This window comes from Podarcis vaucheri (genome assembly GCF_965113315.1).
Source record: "Podarcis vaucheri genome assembly, chromosome: 10".
Classification (NCBI taxonomy): Eukaryota; Metazoa; Chordata; class Lepidosauria; order Squamata; family Lacertidae; genus Podarcis; species Podarcis vaucheri.
The window spans coordinates 24,911,126-24,938,843 of record NC_138748.1 but is presented as its reverse complement, the minus strand read 5'-3'; the positions used below and the strand labels follow the sequence as shown (position 1 = coordinate 24,938,843).

Sequence of the window (27,718 nt, the reverse complement as noted above, 5' to 3'; positions counted from 1 at the left end):
CTATCCAACTGTCAGCTAGGCTTAAATAGCTTAGAAACCAGAAGCAGAACTCTGCTTGGTGATCTAGAGTGAGCAGACAGGTTCATACTAAAGACGACCGAATATTCTTAATCCAGTGTGTTTTATGAGAATTCAGGAGCTTCCCACCAAGTCCATTTACTACCCTATTTATTTCCATATTTGGTGGGAGGAGCTGTTCCATTCATGCCATTATTACTTTCTTTTCCCTACTCATGTGTAGCTCTGTGTGCCCAAAGTATTATGTATCTTAGTCAATGGGAAAACTGGGAAAGGGAAGTCATCACTTGCAAATGATTCACAGCCACAATTCAGTGGGAGAACATTTGCTTGCCATGAAGAAGTTCCAAAGTTCAACCCCTGGTATCTCCAGGCAGGGCTGGGAAGACTCCTGCCTGAAACTCTGGAGAGCTAGAAGGACCAATGGTCTGTCTCAACTTCCAGTGTTCCTCAGATTTATCACATGCACACAGAATGTCTTTATTTTGGATGCACTGGCCATGCTTGGACAACAGTATCTCAGCTAAATAAGCCAAGAGATTAATGAACCTCATCTCCACCTCAACACAGCCACTTGGCTGTTTCCCTCATGTAAACAAGCAAAATCAGTTAGTATGGTTTCTTGTTATGTCTAAACCAGGAAACTATGTCAAGCAACTTCCAAAGAAGCCTGGATATGAAACCAACCATGGTTTCATATGCTCACTTGTTTGGAGGACATCAACCAGTTCCCTTAAGGACATCAACCTGGCACAACAGGGAGCTATTCTTAACTTGAGACTCCTTGGCTCTTGTGAAGGGAAGAGCGAAGCAACTGCATAAGTCTTGTTCATATCTTGACTTATGAAGCTGGACCGGTATTTTTCTGAAGCTGATTTCGTTGATTTAACTAGGTGGGTGCTTTTGTGCTTTGTGAGCCAGTTCCATGAGGAGCATCAGAGAACATCCCAAAGTTCTTCTGGGCTTCAAAGCAACCTTTAAAAGGTAGTATATGCAGCCATTTTCAGAAAGCAAGCTTGAGCTTCACTGCATGTGCAAAAGTCCCCCACGTGGCTCTTTAGATCCCAGCCTTTGCTAATGAGTCACACATTTCAGATCAGTAATTACTTTCATAAATAGCTAGTGATCTTGTTGATCAAATGGCTTTATATTTTTACAGTTTAGCTAACACAGGATTTACATAGCTACTCCATGGTTCACTTTAAAAAAAAAAAGAAATAACAAAAAGGTCACTGCTTTCCTAGAACCATATTCACTCTACTGTGCAAACACAGCCACTGTTGTTTAGACTATTTTTAGATACTTACTCAGCAAAGAGAGGTGTTTTTAACATGTATTTTCGGGGGGGGGACCAAGCTAACTACAGAGAAACCTTGCTTTGGTGACTTTGACTTGAGATGGCTTTGACATCTTAAATGAAAGAGAATGGATAATTTAAAGAGAAGAGATATCACAGATCTTTACAAAAGGCATCAGACTTGAAGAGCTAGTGAGCAGTCAGTGTTATTACAATATGGTTGTGCACCACAGATACTCAGGACTCTCCAAGTCAAAAAAAGTCGACTGACAGGATGCTATTAGCATATAAATATGCCCATTTTGGTTTCCCAGTTTCTCATTGTCCTAATCTAAAATTCAGTTCTCCATATTTCTGCATCCATTTGCAAAAGATTTTATTAAAAGTGTTCATGAAAATGTGTCAGTATTTTAGCATATGTATTTTTGTGCAATGTGCACATTTTTGCAAAGTAATTTCCCCCAAGATAATGCATTTCTGTATGTTATTTTCACTGATGCGTGTATTTATATGCCCATATTTACCCTAGTATATGCATTTTTGTATTCAATACCCAGCCGAAGAATTGCAAGAAGTGTAAATAGTGATGGGTGGCTCTGTTTCAGTTAATGCGTTGTTTCAGAAAGCATGGGTTCTGTAGGTTCACCTTTTGATATTGACTGAATCAAATTTCTCCCTTATCCCTACTTGAGACCTGCCTGGCAGAGATTTTCCCCCATTACCAGCCAGCCCAGTTTGTTACCATCCGTAGGAGGTACCCTGATCCCATCATCATCAGAAGATGGTGCTTGACGTGAGACAGGGCATTCCCAGTGGTGTCCCCGAGTATGGAACTCCTTCCCAGAGGATTCTGGTCTGCCCCCACAGTTGACATATATAAATATCAGTTCTCATCGGTTTCCCCCTTTAGCTATTTTAACTTCTGTGCTGTGTGTGTGTGTGTGTAATATAGTGGTTTTATGGTCATGTTTATTTCAGATGTTTGTTTTAATGATTTGTTATGTGAAGCCACTCTGTACCCAGGAAAGGGGGGGGGGCACAAAAACACCAAATACATGATGATAGATAGATAGATCTTCCTGATCACTGCTTTGTGGCCCACAAATGGCTACCTTCGTTTAATAAATTAAAATTTGAAAAATAAGCAACTTGCTTGGTCATGTTTATTTCAGATGTTTGTTTTAATGATTCGTTATGTGAAGCCACTCTGTACCCAAGAAAGAGGGCAGAAAAACACCAAATAGATGATAGATAGATATAGATAGATAGCTTGATGATAGATAGGTAGATAGATGAGAGAGAGAGAGAGAGAGAGAGAGAGAGAGAGAGAGAGAGAGAGAGAGAGAGAGAGAGATATGATAGATAGATAGATAGATGATAGATAGATAGATAGATAGATAGATAGATAGATAGATGATAGATAGATAGATAGATAGATAGATGATAAATAGATCACTTCCTGATCACTGCTATGTGGCCCACAAATGGCTACCTTCGTTTACATCAGCAATGTCCATGCCTGTTTCAGAAGAATTACTATTATTCATTATTAATAATATTACAATTAATCATCTTCTTAACCACCATCTCATACTGATTTATACATAAAATAGTTAAAAACTTTCTCTCTTTCTCTCTCTATATATAACAAGATCAAAACCCTAACAATGGTAAAGACTCGTTCATTCAGCAGCAAAAGCTAACATGTGGCACTTGAGTGAGCAGCTACATGGTCAGACAGGATGATATCCAAAGATAACTGGCCAACTGTGGCCTCTCTCACAACCCCACAGACAATATTTGGAGGAGTTAAAAATGTACATTTACTCAGCAGCACACAACTATTTCTGATGTCACCCTGATTAACTTGTTTCCCTGCAAACCAAAGGCACCCGACATCTGTTCATATTTACCTAGCCATATTTTAATCTGCAAACAGGGGGCTTTTAAGTGCTTCATTATAATATTACTCATTTCTGTTTGATTTGACACATCCAAATAGTGTGAAATGAGCTCGTTCCCATTTCCCTGCAAGAAAAGAACAATTAGCGGATGCAGTCGAGAGGCAGTGTCAACACAGTCTCCAAATAAGAGATGTGTTGCACAGGTCCTGCCATTGTTCGCATGACTTTGCAGAATACGGCAACCGTAGAGATCGCTGGGATTGTCTTACAAAGTTGGCAGGCGCTAGTCAAATGTTTCTGGATCTCACTATTAGCTAACATGCTCTAATTAACTAATACCGAGTTCTTTTTTGGAGGGATGCTAAAGAGATCCACATACCATGCTTTAAATTAATTTATAGGGCAATCCTACACATATGGGGAGAAGCAAGGAAAGGGAACTCCTGCTACATGGGAAGAAGGAAAGCGCTGAATGCAACCCAACGGGATTTACTTCTGAATCAATGTGCTGCCAGTTTAGTTTAGGGAAAGCAACTGGAATTGTTTATATAGGCAACATAAACCTTTCAATCAAATCAACCATTTTAATCCAGAGTCCATTAGCATTTTTCAGAGGAAGTCAAAGAGGCGGACATTAATTCCACAGCGCTTCCTTTGGGCTGTGCGAGGCAACTGAATCACTTCAATAACTTTTTGCCAGTATTTGTTTTAGAAAGTTTTTATTACAGCCTGAACTTTGCAAAACCCAGTACCGGTAATCAACCACATTTTTTAAAGAAAAGAAAAGAAAAATCTAAACATTATATGGAATACAGTGTCTTTATGCTAAAGGTAAAGGTAAAGGGACCCCTGACCATTAGGTCCAGTCGTGACCGACTCTGGGGTTGCGGCGCTCATCTCACTTTATTGGCCGAGGGAGCTGGCGAACAGCTTCTGGGTCATGTGGCCAGCATGACTAAGCAGCTTCTGGCGAACCAGAGCAATGTACAGAAACGCCATTTACCTTCCCGCTGGAGTGGTACCTATTTATCTACTTGCACTTTGACGTGCTTTAGAACTGCTAGGTTGGCAAGAGCAGGGACCGAGCAATGGGAGCTCACCCCGTCACAGGGATTCGAACCGCTGACAATCACCTTAAAACAATAATGACTACGGAACCAAGTATCCCTCCCTCAGTCGCTGTTGTTATTTGTTTCATTTATATCCCACATTTTTCTCCAAGGAGCTCCTCCTCCTCACTCAATCTCCACAACAACCCTGTGAGATTGGTGAAGCTGAGAGGCAGTGACTGGCACAAAGGCAGCCAGTGAGCTTCACGGCTGAGTCGGGATTTGAACCCTGTTCTCCCAGATTCTAGTCTGACACTTTATTTTTATATATATAATTTTTATTAGTTTTTTAACATATCATTTTCAACAGTAATTAAACATACTTTTTCATCTTATTAAAAAAATTTCCACTTCCATCAGTCCTGTCTGAAAATTTTCCAATCTAATCTCTTAGTATGCATTTCTTATTTTCCCTATTACATTTCAAACTCATAACCAATATCTCTATCTCTTTCTACTTTGTAACACTTCGTATAGTTCTCCTTACAAAACTTCTTGTAGTCCTACTAGCGTAATTTTTTGATTACAGTTGCTCTTCAGATAATTCATATACTTCTTCCAATCTTCTGTAAATCTCTGGTCCCGCAGGTTTCGAATCCTTCCTGTCATTTTATCCAATTCTGCATAGTCCATTAATTTCGTCTGCCATTCTTCTTTCATCTGAATTTCTTCTTGCTTCCATTTCTGGGCTAACAAAACGTGTTCTCCTTCATGGAGAGCACGTGTTGCGATGGGGGCCGACAGGACACTCCAAAGTTGTGGGGCAGGCTAATTGATCCTTGGCCACTGTTGTGATTGGGCTTCCCTTGTTGTTGGGAAGACGTTAATGCTGCCATTTGTTGATTGACAGCCAGAAATGTTAAAACTCCCTGCACGAGGCATAGAGCTTCCTCTTTTTGCCCAGTGCATCGGATTGCCCATCACCCCGCCTTTAATTAGGGTTGTTCGCTTTGACCTTGCCATGCCTGTCATGGGGTTGTCTGCTTTTGGGGCAGGGGCCCGGTAGGAATTTTGTCCATCTGGCTGATTGGCTGGGGCCATTTGGTTTTTGCCTACTGCGTAGCAAATCGTCACAACTTGTAAGGTTGCGGTTAGGCATTGGTTTATGGTTTGGTTGGTTGAGGGGCATGGATTGGCTGTGCCTGCCCCTCTAATGCTGCTGCTGCAAGGGATTCCGTTAAAGGGATACAGGGGCTCACTATTGCTTTTGTCCAAACCCTGTCAAGGGGCTAGGGCCACGCAAGAGCCCCTGGTTGCATTTGGGGATGGCTGAGGGCAGGTTCCCTGCTCCGTCGCTACCCCCAAGTGTATTCCCCTTTTCTGACTTTCACAGGCTTGCGAAATGTCAGTCTGTCCCCCACTGGGGGGCAGATAATCGCAACCAATGCCTAAGCAACCACTCACATTTTTTGTATTTTAATAAAGTTGTGGCCAAAATTATGCCAAAAACCTTAAACAAAATTTCTGTGAGTTATTTGGGGTGGCCCTGAGGACCTCGACATGCAATACTCTTGCCCTAGTCTGACACTTTAACTACTATGTCATGTTGTGGGCACAGATCTGTCCAGAAAGATTTCTTGTGTCTGGGGAGAGAAATCTGGCAGAAACTCTCCAGGGTTTCAGACAGGAAGTCCTTCCCAAATGTACCTGTAGATTTCAGATAGACTGAACTTGGGACCTTCTGCAGGTATAGCAGACACTATGCCTCTGAACTGTGACTTCTTCCCAATCCTGATGCTTCTCCTTCCTTTGAATTAATGGAAAGAGCCCAAAAGATTCATTCCCCTTAGGTGATTTCATGGGGAGGGAAATCCCAAGTGTTTGCAACGGCAACATTATTTCTACACTTTCTGCTCCTGCAATCTGAACATGAAAGTAAAGCACTGAGATGTCTTTATGGGACCCAAATCTGTCATCAGCCAAGCACTCATAACAGGAGTTATAATACCGATGCTATTCCAAAACATTGCAATTTCTACTCCACTTAAAAACAGGTTCGCAACCAGATTTGGGGCATCCTTGTTTCATCGATGTATTAAAAAAATATTTTCACATTCTGTCCCCCCACCCCATTCTTTTACAAAATTAAGCAACAGCTGAGAGCTTGCAAAATATCTAAACAGAATGTCACAAATCCTATTTTGCATCAAAGGGTAGCCAAGCTGTTTCCTTTTAATTTGACAACTGCCAACAACCCAAACTAGATGTGCAGTTTTAACACATGCCTGATCCTTATGGCTTCCTGCACAAGAAAAAAGGCTGGCACAGAAACACGGGGTGGGCGGAATATGGGAAGAGAAAGGAATCTCTGGCAGCACCATAGCAATCTCAGGAAGCAAAACAGAGAAGGTTGCCATAGGACTGTAGTTCCGCACACAGCCTGACCATTAGCAAGGAATGCCATTTTAATTTTAGAGGAGAGGAGGGCTGAAGGTCCCGATGTATTGTGGAGGAGAAAGAGCTTAAACAAAAAGATTTAGGTTATGCATGGTAGATACGGCATGCACACTGACACATAGAACCCTTAATGGCTTGAGTCCCAGAGTGGTGCATGCTCTAGTTATCTCCCGCTTGGACTACTGCAATGCGTTCTACGTGGGGCTACCTTTGAAGGAAACTGCAATTAATCCAGAATGCAGCAGCTAGACTGGTGACTGGGAGTGGCCACCGAGACCATATAACACTGGTCCTGAAAGATCTTCATTGGCTCCCAGTACATTTCCGAGCACAATTCAAAATGTTGGTGCTGACCTTTAAAGCCCTAAACGGCCTCGGTCCTGTATACCTGAAGGAGCGTCTCCACCCCCATCGTTCTGCCCGGACACTGAGGTCCAGCGCGAGGGCCTTCTGGCAGTTCCCTCACTGCGAGAAGTGAGGTTACAGGGAACCAGGAAGAGGGCCTTCTCAGTAGTGGCGCCCGCCCTGTGGAACGCCCTCCCAGCAGATGTCAAGGGAATAAACAACTATTTTACTTTTAAAAGACAACTGAAGGTGGTCCTGTTTAGGGAAGTTTTTAATGTTTGATGCTGCATTGTTTTTAATATTCGGTTGGAAGCCGCCCAGAGTGGCTGGGGAAACCCAGCCAGATGAGTGGGGTATAAATAATAAATACATTGTTGTTGTTGTTGTTGTTGTTGTTAAATATCTGACTGTTATGGCTGGCTGTTACGAGCTGCAAGGGAGGCCCTTTTAGAAGATCCATTGTTCTTCAAGGTTCGAAGGGCAGCTGTGCAGGAGATGGTCTTTTCTGTGGTGCCCAACACCCACTTGTGGAATGCTTCAAGGTGTGTCTGGCTTCATCCCTGTACACATTTCACCAGGAAGCCACGGTGCATCTTTTTGCACAGGCATTTACCGATGGAATATGAATTCAGAATATCACTCCCTGTTAAGTTTTGCTGTTAGCTTTGCTTGCTGTTTGATGCTCTAAAAGTGTGGGAGGGGTAAAAGACACCTGGACGGTTAAGTCCAGTCAAAAGCGACTATGGGGTTGCCGCCCTCATCTTGCTTTCAGGATGAGGGAGCCAGCGTTTGTCCACAGACAGCTTTCCGGGTCGTGTGTCCAGGATGACTAAACCACTTCTGGTGCAACAGAACACTGTGACGGAAACCAGAGTGCACGGAAATGCCGTTTACCTTCCCACCGCAGTGGTACTTATTTATCTACATGCACTGGTGTGCTTTCAAACTGCTAGGTTGGCAGGAGCTGGGACAGAGCAACAGGAGCTCATTCCGTTGCGGGGATTCGAACCATTGAATTTCCAATCGGCAAGCCTAAGAGGCTCAGTGGTTTAAACCACCGCACCACCCGTGTCTGATGCTCTAACTGCAGGCTTAGTGCTGTGATGTACCATGTGACTTCCTCACTATTTTAAGTTGCATGTAACCCACCTTGAGAAGGCAGGATAAAGAGCAGAGTATAAGAAACATAAATCTAAGTGACTCAGGGAACTGTATCTCTCAACAACCTTATAGTACAATCTAGCCACATATTGACTCAGAAATAATGGGACTTACTCCCACAGATGACTGCAACCTTTTACAATATGATCCACAACTGAAGTCCTGACCATTTTCACATTCAGGTGAAAAGACTCCTTTTCGTCTACTTTTTTCTCCATGAAATTCAATTCCAACTCTTTAGGAGATGCAAGAGAATCAAGGCCCACCTAGGGACTTTTTTTCAGACATTTATTATTTCAACGTTCAGAGATTATTTCCAAGTTAGAAAAACAAAACCCCTCGAGTGAGGGCTGCAATGGATTCACACTGTGTATTCAGTGCCCTCTGGTGGGCAGTCCTGTTACTGCCTTCTTTAAGGGTCCAATTACCGTAAATTCCATCAATCTGCAACTTGAGCTTTTCCCAAAGTAACAGAAGCAGTGTTAGCAGCAATTCTTGCGAGGGACAATTTGGATTCAAGTCATGGACAGAAGTGTCCAAACTCTAACCAACGAAGCTATCCACTTGATTTAGATCAGGGCCCTGGAAAGAGGGGAAATGATGAGACTGCTTCCTCCCCCGTATCACAGCCCTAATTTCAATCAGGATCCTGTTCTGCTGCTTGTGGAAGATGAAGAAAATGTCACCAGGTGATCTAATTATGGATTTCCCATGTATCATGTCATTTGACACCCCCTACACACACACACACACACACACACACACATCCTTATTTACCAGGCAGAGGGCCTTCTTGGTGTTGGCACCCACCCTGTGGAACGCCCTCCCATCAGATGTCAAGGAAATAAACAACTGACTTTTAGAAGACATCTGAAGGCAGCCCTGTTTAGGGAAGCTTTTAATGTTCGATGTTTTCTTGTGTTTTTAATTTTGTTGGGAGCCCAGCCAGATGGGTGGGGTATAAATAATAAATTAATTATGATGATGATGATAATTAATGTGAACCTGGAAGAGAGGAAGCTGATGGAATCGAAGAGGTCTACAAGGATTCACTTTACATAGGAATCCTGTTCAAGCATTTGGTACCATAGGAGCTTTCTAGAACAAACGCAGCTAAACCCATCCCTTCAGCCAGTGGTGGACCTACATTTTGGGGGCCCTGAAGCTTGAGGTGCGATGGGAAAGTGCCTTCTCCAGGATCCTGGAAAGTGCCTTCAGAAATCCTGGAAAGTGCCTTCTCCAGGATTGGTACTAAGAATCTATTTTGGTTGCAATTCTGACTGGCTGTCTGCAAGTGCTAAGCCAGATTTTATGAGTTGTCATTTCTACTGCAATGGGACTGTTGGAGTCAAGACTTAATTTTGTGGAAGGGCTTTTTCTCTTGTAAGACAGTTCAAAATGTTTAACGGAGCTGCCCATTTCCATGTGAATGGAAAACACAGAAATCTTACCCAGTTGGCAAAATATGCAATATGGACCTGCCCCAAAAATCCTGCATTCAGTAAAGGAAGTACCAGCACGTCTACATTATTCTGTTGTTAACAAAAATGGGAAAGCATCAAAGGCGCTTATGGAAGGGCTGCTTACTTCTCTATTTTTAGATGCCTACATTTGCATCATCAGTGGTCCAAGGCAACTTTCAATAAACTGGCTATAAACCACAGCTGGAAACTGATGAGCCTGAATCCACATGCAGCCGCTGATTGTCAATTCAGGTATTTATGATTAGGCCACTATTTAAAGCTTTCCGTCACATGCATTCTTCAGAAATGATTGCTATTATTAGGTAACAGTTGAGTTTCCAAACAGTTGAGAGCCAAAAGGAACAATATAACTGGCTACTAATTTTGAACTATTGAAGGCACAACAGCAGAGAAATCCTATACATGGTTTCTTGGTACCAAGTTCCATTGTATTCAATGGGCTTACTCTCGGGTAGGTAGGTTGGTATAGGACTACAAGCCTATAGTGAGCCAAGTTTCTCACTGACATTAAATTCTGAACCAGTTTTACTCCAGACGGGCAAATGCAAAAAAGGGGCTTGTGTAATAACAACAACAACAACAACAACAACAACAACAACAACAACAACAGTCGGGGCTTTTTTTCCAGCCAGAACTTGCTGGAACACAGTTCCGGCACCTCTCTGGTGGGCGCCATTGCCATTCCAAGATAACAAGGGATCCATTCATATTTTTTCAGCAGGGGGCCGGTCAACTGTCCCTCAGACCATGTGGGGGGCCAGACTATATTTTTGAGAGAAAAAATGGATGAATTCCTATGCCCCACAAATAACCCAGAGATGTATTTTAAATAAAAGCACACATTCTACTCATGTAAAAACACGTTGATTCCTGGACCATCCACGGGCCGGATTTAGAAAGCAATTGGGCCGGATCCGGGCCCCGGGCCTTAGTTTGCCTACCTATGTATTATTTCTACCCTGCCAATCTGTACCCACCACTCTGGGTGGCTTCCAATACACATAAAAACATAATAGAGCATTAAACATTAAAAAACTTCCCTAGACAGTCTCTCTTATACATACACACACACACACACACACACACAGAGACACATGAATTCATACACATTTATTTTCACATCTAACACACACACTTTATATCTCTATCTATCTATGTATATCTATCTATCACACAAACAGTAATTAGATTTGAAAAAAGCATTTCTTGTCCCCATGCAGAAACAAGCCTTGAAAAGACCCATCAATTGGCTCCATTGCTTTTTATGCCTTGTTGTTTCTTGGGGGCGGGGGGAGGGGGGGAGGGAAACAGAAAAAGGGGTTGCTATCAACCGTGTTGGGGGCATCCATTCATCCTGCTTCGATCTGCTCTGCGGTCAGCTGCAAGAAAGTACTGTCAGCGTCCAGAGCTTTGCTGCCTTGGCTTAATTGCCCTCTGCCTACCCAGCAAGGCATCTATTACATTCAATATTCTCTGACATTTATTTCGCAAGCTCTTATTATGCAGTCTCATAATGCCTTTCAAATAAACGCCACATTTCACCTGAGGGTGACACAATTTAGTTGCAGGCATAATACCCATTTATAAAATAAAAAAAGGAATAGGGAAGCCAGATAAGAAAAAAAGTGAAATTCAGGAGAAAAGCATGCTAAAATGCTGATTAATTTTCATGGGAACCTTATTTTATTTTATTTTTTAACTAATGCACAAATGTGGTGAACTGACCTTAAGGCTGGGGGGAAATGAGAAAACCAAAATTGACAGATACATTTTAAGTTCAAGGTGATTTATAGAACATGAAAACCTGATGTATCCATCGGTTGCTTTTTCTTTTAAAAAAGTATCAAATGTAAAGTGAGTTCATACATAACTCACTTCATGGCGTTCATGAAGAAAAGGACATCTCTCCCAATGTTCTGTATTTTCTCTTAAAACAAAGGGGTCACTCTCCTCAAAGTTACATTTTTAATTTTGCTTTCAAGGCACTGCTGAACACATCTGACTCTCCCCCTGGCAATGTGGCAAAGAAAAAGAGAAGACTTAAATATGTGCATCCTTTTTCAATGACTCTTTTTAAGATGTTGCTGGATGGAAGTCGTACTGGAGAGTTTTCCTAGGCCCTGATTGTTTATGGTTAGAATCGATTCTTGAGCAACTTCCAATTTTGATTCCAATACCTTGACCTCTACTCTCAGAGAGAATATCTGTAATAGCTCTGCATTTGTACACTTTAATGATTACGGTTGCAATCTTGCATACACTGTTTGTGTCTCCTTCTCTTTCTTCAGCATCTGATCAACGTGATCAAGGCTTTATTGCAAACTGGCAGCCTTTATAACATCATAGTGGGGCTGGCCAATGTGCTGCCCTCAGATAGCGATGGGGGAGAAACTCAATTCAGTTAACAGCTAAAAGCAAACTTATTGAATTTGCACTTTTCAAGGTATCATGAGAACCAAAACTCAGCCTTCCTTTGAAATTCACGCTTCTCCAAGTTTCATACAAAAATACATATGTTAGGGCCAAGTGTTCATAAAAAGGAATATATTAGGACTCAGCTATACAGCTGCAAATATAAATGTTTTACGTGCATTATACAAATGTGATGCTAGAGGGTGATGAAAATAACACACTAACATGCATTGCATCAGGGGAAATTGCTTGCAAAAATGTGTACAGCTTTTTAGACCTGCCTTGTCTCAGTGCAGCCAATGGCACAGTTTCATAAACAGGTGGGAAAATAAGCTCAGCGAATGGAAATCGCACCAGTTCCTGTGTCAATGAGGATTTCTACTAAAAGCCTTAAACAAATGCTGTTTACTTTCAAGTCGTAAAAGTCTGCTGCACACCAGCTGCCTCTTCGACCCAAGGCTTTCCCCCCTATTCCAGAGGCCAAATTATGTTTCATTGTGATTCCAGTTAGCTTGGTCACCTTCTGAATCTAAAACCATTCTATTTACTGATGGGATATTAGTAGTTTTTAATATATTAAAATGTGCAACAGAAATCTTTTTTGGCCCAGGTGTGTCTCTACACACACACACACACACACACACACACAGTAGTACATTAAGGCAAATTAGTCAGCAAAGGTGAGGAAAAGCTTACTTAAGCTTTTTTCCACCTTTACGCATGTTTACATCTTCCCAGGGATTTGATAGTGCTTCAGCAAAAATGGTGTTAAGTCAGCATTTGCAAGGCTGTGGCTCTCTCTCTCGTAAATTTCTGGCACTAGAGAATCCCTATGAACCAGAGGACTGAGCAATAGAAAATCTGAAATTATAGACATTTTGTTTCACTTGTAAAGAAAGCTATGGAAAAGTAAATAAATATTATATTTATTTTCCATATTCCATTATAATTATAATATGCTGCCCATCTGGGCGACTCCCAACAAAATATCAAAAACACTGTGGGTATGCGTTCACTTTACAAAATAATATAAGCAAAGAAAGATAGTTCTCCACCCCCAAGGAATAATAATAATAATAATAATAATTTATTATTTGTACCCCGCCCATCTGGCTGGGTTTCCCCAGCCACTCTGGGCGGCTTCCACAGAAACCAAAAAACACTAAAATATCATACATTAAAAGCTTCCCTGAATAGGGCCGCCTTAAGATGTTTTCTGAATGTCAGGTAGTTTTCCATCACCTTGACATCCGATGGGAGGGCATTCCACAGGGCGGGCGCCACCACCGAAAAGGCCCTCTGCCTGAACTTCCAATCTAATTTACACAATGGGTAAGACAAGGGGAGGGTAACAAGGGAGTAAAATATGCAAATACAGCTTGAGTCCCACAGGCAAAATGAGGAGTTCTATCCGACACCGTTGCCCATTTGCACAAAACTTCCACTTACAAAACTGAACTTCCCCTCCCTCTCTTTCCCCTACCAGCACCCCAAATCTGGCCCAGAAATGGGCATTTTCTGCTGTTGCCCCTGCTCTGTGGAATGCGCTTCCCTCTGTGCAACCACCAGTTGCTTCAAGTGATGTCTCCCTCTTGATGTCAACAATGAAACCGAATAGCTGTGGGGTCTGGGAAATCAGACTGAGCAGAATATAAATATAGACTGATTCACCACCTGAACCAGATCTGACTTCAGCTTGGACTAGGAATAGGTCACGAACACAAGCTATGTACTCAGATACACATGTAATCTGAGAGGTATTTCTGTGCTCCTTACCTTTAAAATATTAAAAACAGGATCTGACCCATGTTTGTTTGGTAAAGATTACGAGAGTTAGCATGACCAAAGTCCTCTTTCGCCAATGTATATACAGTGGTACCTCGGGTTAAGTACTTAATTCATTCCGGAGGTCTGTTCTTAACCTGAAACTGTTCTTAACCTGAAGCACCACTTTAGCTAATGGGGCTTCCTGCTGCCGCCACAGCACAATTTCTGTTCTCATCCTGAAGCAAAGTTCTTAACCCGAGGTACTATTTCTGGGTTAACGGAGGCTGTAACCTGAAGTGTCTGTAACCTGAAGAATATGTAACCCGAGGTACCACTGTACAGAGAACCTGGAAGCCAATTCGGGGGCTGCTCCCACTGATTTCACAAAGGATACACATGTGTGGTGGATATCTGGGGTGATGGGGATCAGATGAGCTTGAAAAAAGACCACACCCTGTGTCACACAACAGGAATGTCAGATGTTGACACTCTGACTTAGACACATTTGTGGACTGAAAGAGATTATCATTGTCAAGGACACCTTATGATATTCTGCATATAACTACTCCATAAGCCAGCCTTGAACAACCTGATACTCTCCAGATGTTTTGGACTACAACTCCCATCAGCCACAACAATTCTCATCTAAAACATTTGGAGGGTACCAGATTGGCAAATGCTGCCATAAGCATCAAGTGTTGAACAAAATTTTGCCACACACCAATGCCCAATCACATATTAAAAGTAGAAGTCTTTGTCACCTCGAGATAGAATGTTATGCATCACCACTTGCTAAGGTGAACATATGTGTTGGTGCCAAACAGTAAATAATCCGATGGGGTGCCCATCTGACGGACATACATACAGAGCTCAAGGTACCATATACAGTCCCATGTCATCCCCACATTTTATTCTCACAACAATTCAAATATTTAAGATAGGTTGAGACAGGGTGACCAGACCAAAGTCAGACAGTGGGCTTTATATTTGAGTGAAGGTAAGAGAATTTAAGGGGACGCGGGTGGCGCTGTGGGTAAAAGCCTCAGCGCCTAGGGCTTGCTGATCGAAAGGTCGGCGGTTCGAATCCCCGCGGCGGGGTGCGCTCCCGCTGCTCGGTCCCAGCGCCTGCCAACCTAGCAGTTCGAAAGCACCCCCGGGTGCAAGTAGATAAATAGGTACCGCTTACCAGCGGGAAGGTAAACGGCGTTCCGTGTGCTGCGCTGGCTCGCCAGATGCAGCTTTGTCACGCTGGCCACGTGACCCGGAAGTGTCTCCGGACAGCGCTGGCCCCCGGCCTCTTGAGTGAGATGGGCGCACAAACCCCAGAGTCTGTCAAGACTGGCCCGTTCGGGCAGGGGTACCTTTACCTTTACCTTTAAGAGATTTGAACCTGGGCCTTCCCAGACTGCCAAGCAAGCTTCCTGATCTCAGAGCAGAGTTTTTCTGATGGTGAAAGGAAGCAGGGTGGTTTCAACTTTTTCCAGGGACATTTTGTCCAGACGTCTACATGAAGCAAATGTAATCTGGTTGAAACCTACAGGGAACCAGGCAGAGGGCCTTCTCGGTAGTGGCACCCGCCCTGTGGAACGCCCTCCCACCAGATGTCAACTACCAGACTTTTAGAAGACATCTGAAGGCAGCCCTGTTTAGGGAAGCTTTTAATGTTTGATGCATTACTGTATTTTAATATTTTGTTGGAAGCCGCCCAGAGTGGCTGGGGAAGCCCAGCCAGATGGGCGGGGTACAAATAAATTATTATTATTATTATTATTATTATTATTATTATTATTATTATTATTGCTAATCACACTCGTGGTTCCATTAGCCATCTCCCCTGAGTCTTCATTTTTTAATGTTTTAATTAATGCTTATTGGAATAACATAATGGTTGTTGTGTAACACTGGTTTAGATTTTATTCCTGAGAACAAGTCATAGAATTGCAAAATCATAGAGTTGGAAGGGACCACAAGGGTCAACTAGTCCAACCCCCTTTTCACCCAATGTGGGGCTCCAACCCACAACCCTGAGATTAAGAGTCTCATGCTCTACCAACGGAGCTATCCCAGCTCTTAAGTCATCCTCATAAGAATGATCTCACTGCAAAGAGTCAGTCCTATCTGGAAAATCCAGCTCAGATCACAACTCCATGGATTGGATGGAATGGACAACATAGGCTCCCGGTACAGAATGCATGCTTACAACAAATGCAAAAAAGCACATTAAACAAAGCCATGCTCTTATCGTAATATCCAGGCTGTGTTTCACAAATACATCAAGACAGTGAGGAAAGTGCCCTGAAGCATGTCTTTGGCGAGGAAAGTTAATGCCCTCTTCATTAGACCAAACAGATGTGCCTTCACTCTTTGAAAGATTATTTTGCTTATAGTCATCAAGATTGATGATCTGACTGACTCATCACTACTGCGCAACACATCCTATTCAGCCATCATCTTTCACTTTGCTTTGCTGCCTTTTCAACCTGAAAGGTGCAAAACGGGAACATCTCACAGAGAGGCAGAAAGAAAACACAGGCTTTTAGCACATCGTGGAACTTACCAAACAAGCGTTGATGGAAGAAGAACTTGCCAGCTATCAGTCCGGTAAGGATGGCAAGCAGCCACAGGAACACTTTTAAAAACCTCCAGCCTCCTCCCTCGGGGTATTTGTTGGCTACAAAAGAAAAGCAGTTCCCCACGACAATGACATTTGCTTCGGTTTGGCTGTGAGAGACCGGATCCTCGGCAAATATCAAGAAGTTACAGAAGATCACCAGGTAGGCCACTATCAAGCGGGACCATGGATGCTGGAAGTAGTAGCGGAAGTCTTTGGCCATCCTCAGACCCTTGAGCCCCTGCATGCAAAAAGCAAAGAAGGCATTTGTTCTATTGTGTTACTGGATGTTGCACTATGCTATAGTCTTACAAGGGCTATAACAGAACGTTAGAAGACAGACTATTGGCCCATCTAGGCCAATTCATTCAACACTGGCTGGCAGTGACCATGCAAGGTTTCAGACAGGAAGTCTTTTCCAGCCCTACCTGGAAATACCAGAGATTGAACCCAAGACCTTCCACATGCAAAACGGATGCTCTACCACAGAGCTATGACCCTTCCCACTATACATCACTTCCCCCTGCCACCCCAGCTTCTATCCTCTTTAAACAGGCTCTGGAACTGGCTGCCTATTTGTGTGACCCTGTTCACCAACTCCAATGGGGGCACACTGGCGAATGCTGACAAGAGTGAATGGAACCCCTTAACTAAAGGCACTTTCATTCACTTAGGGCAGCAGCTTCCCAAACTTGGGTCTCCAGCTGTTTCCCATCATCCCTAGCTAGCAGGACCAGTGATCAGGGATGATGGGATTCGTAGTCCAAAAACAGACCCAAGTTTGGGAAACACTGATTTAGGCAAAGAGCAGCTATTGCTTCAATTGATAGGGAAGATGGATATGGAATCCACAGAAGCCAGAATTTTCATTCTCATTTCATTGCAGAGGGCTGGACTAGATGAAACCTTCCAACTCCACAATTCTGTTATTCTAGCTCTTTCACTTCTTTTCTGGATTAACGGTGGAGGTCCAAAGGAAGTCAGCAGGACTATAGTTCCACTGGAATCAATGGGTCGTAAAATGAGTCACAACTAACCAGTTTGATTTCAATGGGACTTAAACACAACTAACCTACTCTGGATTTGGGGTCCATGTTTACATAAATAGGGTGGGAGAGGCTCCAAGGCAATGTAAGCCTCATGCATGCAAATGCTTCAATATTCAACTAATAGAAAAGTTCCGACGAGCACACAGAAGCAGGATTTTCACCCAAGTCAAGACATCTTGCATGTCTACTCAGAACTAAGTCCTGCTGAGATCACATAACTTACTCCAGGGTGTTTATTTAGGCTGGGAGTGAGCATAATTGAATACAGTGAATCACAAATATTTTAATTAACTGATGCATTTGTCAATTAAATTTGCATAAGAATAAAAGCAATGGGTCTGAAGCAAACAGCAGACTTCCTTTGGTTTTAGAACCTGTGGCCCTCCAAAGATACAACCCTCATCATCCTTAACCTCTGGCCTTACTGATTTGGCCTGATGAAGTCCTGCAACACCTCAGCTGTGCACACCCTCCTGTGTGCTTCACATCCAGTGTGCTCCCACCACAGGTTTGTGAAGCTGTGAACACACAGTGTTAGCCACAACCCACACCTATCCTGTAGTTTCTTGAGAAATGCTGTGTCTTCCCTAAAACAGCTTTGAGAAATGCTGTGTCTTCCCTAAAACAGCTTTGATTCAATTTGAAAACATAGGACATATATGAAGTCATCCATGCCCCCTCTCCATCCACTGGTGCAGACAGACAGAAGGAAACTTGAAAACACATCCAACCATACTAATGTGTAAAATGGTGACCATAGGGTCCCCACCCGTGTTTTAATTGATGCATGTGTCATAGATGGAGTGCTGATCATCAACAGGATTTATAGTTACTTGTATTAAAAATAATGGGTTGAATTCAAAGGTGTGCAAGTTGAAGGTGACAAGATCCAACCTATCTATATATCTGTCTGTCTATATCTCCTGACTAATCCCTGTAATCGAGTGATTTAAAAAGCTATCCTCAATTGCATGTTGCAGACTTACCTAGAAGCAAGCATCTCACTATAGTCTAAGAACAGATTTTCATGCAAATCACCTTGGACTTCTCTTAATAGCTGCACAGTATACCAGTAAATGAATGACTCAACTGAGATAGACCTTAAGACTGTTGGCATCTGCATTCCTTAGTAACATTCACTTTAAATGAATGCCAGGAGCCAAGGTGACAATATTAGGAATGCTCCAGATAGAACCATTCTGGACAGCCCTATTAAAGGTTATACTCACAAGTGAGCAGAATTTACGATGATTTTGGATACTGAGAAAGCATTTGATAACGTCTCCTGGAATTTTATGCTTAAAGTAATGGGATGTGGGGACACTTGTATAAGGGGAGTGAAGGTGCTATATACAGATCAATCAACAAAACTGATGGTGAGTAATTTATTGACGGAAAATTGTAAAATAACCAAGGGAACAAGACAAGGCTGCCAGCCATCACTCTTATTGTTCATAGTAGTTTTAGAAGTATTGGCACAAAGAATAAGAACTAATCAACAAATTAAAGGAATAAAAGTGGGACAAAGAGAATACAAACTAAAGGTATTTTGAGATGATGTGATGATATCAGAAGAAGATCCAATAGAATCGACCCCAAAGGGACTCGATGAAATAAATAATTTTGGAGAAGTAGTGGGTCTCAAAATCAACAAGAATAAAACCAAATTGTTGGCTAAGAATTTAAAAGATGATGTTAAGAATGAATTACAAGACATATCTGAGTGGAGATCTTGGGAATCAGAGTGCTAGTTCTTCCTCCACTCCCCAAATCACTGCCCCACATGCCCTCCGAAGGGGGCGATCTGCAGCTGAGTACATGGAGGTTCCCACCCATTTGTGTACTTCTCCCTCTATTGTTAACCTCGTCTTGATCCATTATTCTTAGCTGAAGAAATAACACTGCTTGCATGTAGCTTAGAAGTAGGGGGCATGTTGTGGGAAGGCTGCTCCTCAGACATCCAAACTGGAGTCTCAGCTTTCCTGGATGGGGGCTTGAACCAGAAAGTAATATAAGAAGAATATTCACAGCACTGAATCCAACCCTGAACACTGAGCTAAGGCTTACAGGCAGGGCTGTTTTTCAGCTGGAACTCATCAGAACTGAGTTCTAGCACCTCTCAGGTACTTTCCGGCACCTCTTGGGTGGGCGCCACTGCCATTCTAAGATTCTAAGAGAAGGAGGGAGGTGCTCATGGCGAGCTCTGGCACCTCTTTTTCTAGAAAAATAGCACTAGTTACAGGGGAATAGAGACCACTGCTGTGCACTAGTTTGAAAATGTAGCTGCTGCTTTAAATGATGTCATCAAAAGATAAGGTAAAGGTAAAGGGACCCCTGACCATTAGGTCCAGTCGTGGCTGACTCTGGGGTTGCGGCACTCATCTCGCTTTATTGGCCAAGGGAGCCGGCATACAGCTTCCGGGTCACGTGGCCAGCATGACTAAGTAGCTTCTGGTGAACCAGAGCTGCACACGGAAACGCCGCTTACCTTCCCGCCAGAGTGGTACCTATTTATCTACTTGCACTTTGACGTGCTTTCAAACTGCTAGGTTGGCAGGAGCTGGGACTGAGCAACGGGAGCTCACCCCGTCATGGGGATTCGAACCACCAACCTTCTGATCGGCAAGTCCTAGGCTCTGTGGTTTAACCCACAGTGCCACCCGAGTCATTGAAAGATGGTGTGTACCAATGCAAAAACCCTGGGTACAAACCACTCCCGTGTGTTTCAAATGTTATGTGTGTACACAGCCTCTGTGAGCTGAGCAAGCTTCCAGCTCCCCCTTCTCCTTTCTTTTATTTACCCATGGGTAAAATGCTTGAATTGGGATAAAGGATATGCCTTATGCCAAAGAGGCTTTTCCTCCTTAGAAGAGGCATACATTTAAATTTATAGGTGGCTTTTAAGCCACAAGGGCCCTCATAACAGCTTGTTGTTGTTGTTGTTGTTTAGTCGTTTAGTCGTGTCCGACTCTTTGTGACCCCATGGACCAGAGCACGCCAGGCACTTCTGTCCTCCACTGCCTCCCGCTTACCATAACAGCTTACCATAAAATAATAACAGACCATAAAACCATCAAAAAGCAACTCATAAAAGAAAATGCAAAGACAGAGCAACAGCTCCATCCCAAATTAAAAGAAAGGGGCAAGCTCAGTTTTCAAGAAAGTTTAATGGAATGTGTCGTGCGTGTGTGTGTATGCAGTCTGACTTTTGCCACTCAGAAAGCACTGTCTACATAGAAGTGGCCCATCAAGACAGAGGAAGATGGGACCTCCTTGCAACTATGGGGCCACTGGGCAACTGTTTGGAACAGTGGAAAACCCTGGAACATCCCAGAACTTCAGGGCTTTCCTCTGCTGCACAATGTGGAGCTCTGCAAGTTAAAGGTAAAGGACCCCTGGACTATTAAGTCCAATCAAAGGTGATTATAGGGTTGCAGCACTCATCTCACTTTCAGGCCGAGGGAGCCGGCTTTTGTCCACAGACAGCTTTCCAAGTCATATGACCAGCATGACTAAACCGCTACTGGCGCAACAGAACACCGTGACAGAAACCAGAGTGCACAGAAATGCCATTTACCTTCCCGCCACAGCGGTACCCATTTATCTACTTCCATTGGCATGCTTTCGAACTGCTGGGTTGGCAGGAGCTGGTACAGAGCAACGGAGCTCACCCTGTCATGGGGATTCGAACCACCAACCTTCCAATCAGCAAGCCCAAGAGGCTCAATGTTTCACTTTGCAAGTAAAGACCAGCAGAGATGGATGGAGGGATGCCACTACCCAATCCAGCCCTACCCCCTGTTAGTTTGCCCCCGTAGGCAGGTATAGAACTGTGCTGTGCATTGCTTTAACTTTTACAATCCCTACATTTCTTATCAGGTTGTTAGCTGCCTTGGGTTCCACTTTAGAGTGGTGTGCTTTTTCAAAAAATAAAGACATACACTGAGCACCATGCACAACAGCAACATATAATTTCTGTTCCTCCCATCTAGTATTGTTCATGCATCACATCAGACAGCTTAAGTGGGGGGTCCGCCAGGACAGCATCAGTGAGTGCACAAGTGCCCGCAGAGGTCTTTCTTGGCACTCCTGGGGTCTCTCTGTCCCTCCCCAGCCACTGAAATGTGGCTTGAAAGAATCACTCTGTTGCCAATATCAAAGGTCCTGGTGTGCTATGCTCTTCCTCCATGGCTAGATGCAGTAATGCTTCTGAAAACCAGTTGTTGGAAACTGCAGGAGGGCAAGAGTGCTCCTGGGCTCAAATCCTGCTTGCAGATCCCCCCCCCCGGGGTATCAGGCTGGCCACTGTGAGAACAAGGTGCTGGATTAAATAAGCCATTGGCCTGATCCTGTAGGCTCACTTTACGTTCTTCTGTGTGTGCTCAGTTGCTGGGTGGTTGTGGGGCCCACAATAGCTCTGCTGGGTTGTAAACGGGCACACGGGCCATTTACAATTTAAATTCACAATGCAAATAAAATACAAAAACAACAGTGATATAAATACAAAAATATATACACAACATGAATATACAACTATTGTGAGTTGTACGCACTACTACAGGAGAAGAAGTGTCTCCCAAATCCAAAACACTGAATAGGGGAAACAGCAATGTTGTGGCTCCAAGCAAAGACTGTTATGAATAAAGGAATAGGTAAAATACCTGGAATCCCCAGTTAATGGATCTTAGGTGGGCAGGGCTGGAAAAGACATCTGCCAGGCTTGGAAAGCCAAAGTCACGGCCCATTAGATGTTAGTGGACGACTACCGGTACTTCCTTCACCCCCATTGCCTGATGAGAACTGGAATCAAGCAACATCCAGAGAGCCCCTCTCTCTGTAGTAGACAGTTGACAGAATCAATGGTCTGACAGATTGCTTAACAGAAACTGTGGCTCAATGTTAGCAAGAGGACAATCTCTGCAGCCAAACTATGGGGGCTTTCGTACACATCAATGCTGATGCGTACCAATCAGTTTATTGTATCCAAACCTAAACTGATTGCAAAAGAATACATTCCACAGACATGCATTCCATTGTACTGTTCTTTAGGATTCTGATTTAAAAATAAAGGTCTGCGAAATCTGAACTTCAGTAAAGGAATTTAAAACTGAGCATACTGTTTGCTCCATCAAAAAAAACACAGCCAGTTCATTCTGCAGCTTCATTTTGCATTGATAAAGATAACAAAGCATCTATTATTGTGTGTTTTTCCAGAACGGTGTTCCAGTAAATAGACCCATAGATCTTTCTTAAAGAATGTAACTGGCAACAATGCAATTGTGTCAAAGTCACAGGAACTAGAAAAGCAAGATTTAAGAAATGCCAGAGATAATTGCAACATTTGTTTGGTGACAAGTGTGAAAGCAAACAGCGCTCTTTATAAATCACTGGATCCAGTATTTGCCATCATTTAAACAACACTAGTGGTTTTTAACATGAGCAATTGGTGATGTTTCAGGCAACTATATAACCAAATCTTATCTAAATAATTCAGAAAGTTACCTAGATGTTGTGAAAAAGTTACTGTCAGGGCAATAAATGAATTTATTCAGTGTGTATATGAGCAAGGGAAGTAGACTCATGGGACTAAGATCAAAACAAGAAAGCCATAATTTTAAAACCATCATTTTGATCTCTAAAAGAACTTTTAAACAAAAATATACTTTTGTGGGGTTTTAGATATCAAGGCACTAGTGAGGAGAAAGATAACTATGCAGCCTAGCAGTTGGAGAATTTCATCTCTACAGATGTTGGATTACTGCTCCCATCATCCCTAACCATTGGACATGCTGACTGATGCCCATCCAGCAATACCCAGAAGGCCATATATTAGCCGCCCCTGATATATAGCACACATTGTCCCTCATATAGTTGATTTCATATACCTTATACTAGCAATACATACAGCCGGACTGTAAAGTAGGACAGTGATATCCCCATGTTTCAAACGAGGGACTGAAAGGAAGATCAGATGTCAAGTATTGTTAGATTTGAACTGGGAGCCATGTCGTCTGCCACTATGAGACATCATCTCTATTCCTGTTCCTACAACACTACAAAAATAAGCAAACGCAAACCAACTGTGTTTCCTAGTTAGCATTATGCCAGGTTTATACGACAGGGTTTTACAATAGGACACACTAGAAAAGGCACGTTAAACAGAAGAGGAGGCAAAGCTAATGGACATGATACAAGTCTGAGCCTTACATTAACCATATACCTATTCTCACTTTAAAAGGGTAAAGGAAAAAGAGAGCTTGATTCCAACAAGAACTTGCCCCCAAGCCTGTTCTCGGTTCTGGGTCATGCAAGGCTAATAACAGAGGACCCGTCAATCACAGGCATCTGGGATTAGGGGTAAGTGTTTTCAGGGCTAGGGATGCATTTTGGAAAAGAAACATTGCGCGAGGCAGAGAAGCCTCTCAACGATGGGGCTTTAAAAACAAACCTGCTAAGGGGCTATAGGAACACGGAAGCGAGCAACCCCAGATGTAGGGGGCGGGCTGCATTGTAAAGTGGAGGTTCAAAGCTACTGGCGAGGGGCTCATCAACACGCAAGCACCGAAACGCAGGTTTCTTTTGAATTTATTCCAGGAATACTATTTCCAGTCACAGGGTTGAGGGGGATGTCCGCTCCCCTACCAAACGCATATTTTTAGAAAGTGTGCATCAACACCCCCCCCCCACTCCACACAAACACACAAACACCATTTTCACACAAGAGGTGGGATAAAAATATACCAGCGACAATTACCTTCTGCGGTATCACCTTCTTGACGATAACCCACCCCGCAAAGAATAATAACAAGCCACCCCTAAGGTTGAGATCCAATCTTCAGCGCCGGACCCTCGGAGCGAGCACGTGCAGAGTGCCTTTCCCACGGCTACATAACCCCAAACGTTTTCGCCCCGGGCTCCCTCGCAGTCTTAAGCCCCGGCCCCTCTCGCGTGGGAAACTCAGCCACTGAGTGCGGGGCTCCCGTCTGAGCCCAATGCCGCTCCGAGCAGGGCCGAGCCGCGGCTCCCCCCCCCCCCGCTCCCTTTTAACACGCGCGATCGCGGAGTGGGAGGGTGGGGAAGGGGCGGGCGCCCGCGGAGGCAGCGCGCACTTGACTCACCGCGTCCTGCGCTGGCACGCTGCCCTCCACGGCCGGCCTTTCTCCTTCCCTGCGCGGCTCCGGCGCCAGGCGAGACAGTCGCCTCCTCGGCCGGCTATAAATATCCCGCGGGCGGACGCGGGGGAGCGCAGCCCGCCGGCAGCCCACGCCCTGGGGCCGTCCCTCGGGCCGCTGCCCTTAGCGGGCTTTCCCGGAGGACGTCTCCAAGGATCGCTTGGCCCGCAGACGCCGGATCCGTCGCTCGCTGCTCGCTCCCTGCGACAAGGCCGGCTGCGGCTGCAATCCGGGCTCCCTCGCCTCTCTTTCTCGCCTTCCTTTTCCAGGCCTCGCTGGAAGAAACTAGCGCGCATCCGCCGGGGGCATCTCGGATTTGGAGAGCTGGGCGCGCCGAGGGCGCACGAGAGGCCCGGCCGGAGGAGGAGAGAGGCTGCTCTGCTCCCCTCCCAAGGTCGCCCGCCTCCCGCTCGTCGCACGCCGGAGCTGGCTGTAAGTCACCCAGAGCCCAGAAGCCCAGAGATGGGCTTCTGGGTCTGGCATCTCCTCCAGCTCTTCCCACGTGGAAGGTTCCTGGGGTAGCATAGACCCTGCAGGGTAGGACAGCTGTAGCAGTGGATCTCCTCTGAGTGAGCATCTGACCTGAGGGTCTGCAACAGTATCAGCTTCTTCCTCCTCCTCTCAGTTGACAAGGGGGGCAACTTGTTTAAAAAAGAAATATTTATACTTTTCAGATCTAGACATTTCATTGATTTTACAGTCATTTTGACATTTTAAAAACTTGACACCCTTCCCCCTCTTTCTGCAGTTCCTTAAATTTATTTTTAATATCTTCTGCATATCCAAATTAACATTATTTTTTAGTCTTCTTTAAATATATACCCTTACGTAACTGCAGGTTATTACAATAATCCTGCCAGTATTTTAATCTGCGACAAGGGTGCCAACTTGAATAAAATATTGCCCAGATAAGCCCTGCCTGGCAAAATCGATCACAATATGCAACACACACACACTATTTGAATGGCAGTGCCAGTGTACATTCACTTTGGGTGGGCCTGCCCCCCTAAAATATTTTTTGTATGGGGGGGAGGGACCTCGGCCTCGAGGAGTTGGCTCAGGATCTTGCCTTAATTTTAAAATTATTAACACCTTGCACCGCTCTTCATCATTTAAGCGTATCATTTCATTTTTCTTGCTGTTTTATGTTCTACATTGTTTTAAATTTCATATTTAATGCGTTTATTATATTGTGTTTTATGCATTCTGTTTTCTTCCTGCCTTCTCTACTGGTCCTTGACCAAAATAAATATACGTACCAACTAACTGCTTCCTATGTTCCTAATTTGTAATAAAGGTGGGTAAGTTCATGTAGCGAAGCATATAATCTGAAATTTCGGCAACATCTCTAGTAACTCTTTTTCCTGTTGGTTCTTTGTATTGACTTTTGAAGATGCAAACTGCTTTGCAATTCTTATCTTGGAATGGATGGCCTTTGCAACAAGCCTGTGAGACACACCACTAGGACAAACTCGCGCATCACACATTTGTTTATGGCGTACCTTACAATACAATGCTTGCCTTGTTTGTATAATGGAAATGGTTCCTTATGCTTGTTCCATAAAGACACAATAATTGGTTTCTTGACTTTGGCTTCAAGGAAAGAGCATAAGGTCAGCCAAGAGCATAAGGTCAAACAGATTCCTCACTGGCCTTGCAGACAACTTCATTGTCCAGAAAGTGGGAGAAGCAACAAGAGGAACAGCCATTTTAGATCTGGTCCTAACCAATGTTGATGACCTGGTTAGTGGGGTAGAAGTGGAAGGATCATTAGGCGCGAGTGATCATGCTCTTCTGAAGTTTACTATACAGCGGAAAGGAGCAGCCAAGCATACTAGGACTCAATTTCTTGACTTTAAGAAAGCCGACTTCATAAAACTTAGGGAAGTGCTGGGTGAGATCAAATATATAAAAGGATGTCATATAGAGGAGGGAGAAAGGTTGTTTTCTGCTGCTCCAGAGAAGCAGACACAGAGCAATGGATCCAAACTACAAGAAAGAAGATTCCACCTAAACATTAGGAAGAACTTCCTGACAGTAAGAGCTCTTCGACAGTGGAATTTGCTGCCGAGGAGTGTGGTGGAGTCTCCTTCTTTGGAGGTCTTTAAGCAGAGGCTTGACAACCATATGTCAGGAATACTCTGATGGTGTTTTCTGCTTGGCAGGGGGTTGGACTCGATGGCCCTTTTGGTCTCTTCCAACTCTATGATTCTATGAAAAGAGTTCTCTGGCACTACAAAATGCATCTGCCCTTTGAGGTACATATTTTATGTTTGCTTGTTTTTAGTGGCTATACTTCTTGCTATTTGTGCCAGCTGAACCATCTCAATTTCTATTTACATATGTAACTTTTACTGCCACCCTACCTACTTTCGTAGAACTAAATCTAATTGAATTCAGTAGGACTTCTGAGTAAACAGGGTTAGGATTGGGGCTTTAGGAATCTTCACTGAAATCATACTCTTATTTTTTATTATTAAAAAAGAAAGTTTTTGAGGACTCCAATGGAGACCCAAGTTATTGCTTGCTAAGCAAAATACCAAATCTCTACCAGAAATAATCTGGTTCTTCTAATCTGACAATACTCTTGTAAAATATTTACATATATAACAACTATAGGCAGGCATCAACTACCTCGGGTATGACAGGACTTCCAGGATTGATGGTTTTCGCAAGAAACAGGGCTGGCAGAAGATATTTTGCTGCCTATGGTAAAGGACAAAATGGCACCCTCTCCCATTTCATGTACAGAAGATGAATGGACTGTCAAATCAATATCCTACTTAATTTAACATGGGTGATGAGACAGCATCTTCCAGTACATAAAGGCAGCAGGGCAGCTTGTTAAGGAATGCAATGCAGACTGTGTAGCACATGCCAGTGTGTCCTCACCTCACCTTGCTGCTGCTCCCCGTAGCTCCAGCATCTGCCGTCAGAGGAAGCTGCCTCAATCTGTCTAACAGTAGGGCTGGCTCTTACTAGAACTCTGATC

General features: G+C 43.7%; 1 protein-coding gene across 3 annotated transcripts in view; it reads right to left on the bottom strand.

Moving 5' to 3' along the window:
- TMEM117 (transmembrane protein 117) overlaps nt 1-24,789 on the bottom strand; it is a 214,840-nt gene extending 190,051 nt beyond the window's left edge. For 2 of the 3 annotated variants that reach the window (XM_082239739.1, XM_082239741.1), the window contains exons 1-2: nt 24,673-24,789; nt 16,452-16,746 (exon numbers count right to left, since the gene is read on the bottom strand). In XM_082239739.1, coding sequence (XP_082095865.1) covers nt 16,452-16,728 — 277 coding nt within the window. In that variant the 5' untranslated portion in view covers nt 16,729-16,746; nt 24,673-24,789. Of the gene's footprint in view, nt 1-16,451; nt 16,747-24,308; nt 24,578-24,672 lie in introns of those variants that run through there. The other variant, XM_082239740.1, reaches the window with a different exon arrangement.
- Between the last annotated feature and the right edge of the window lie 2,929 nt (nt 24,790-27,718).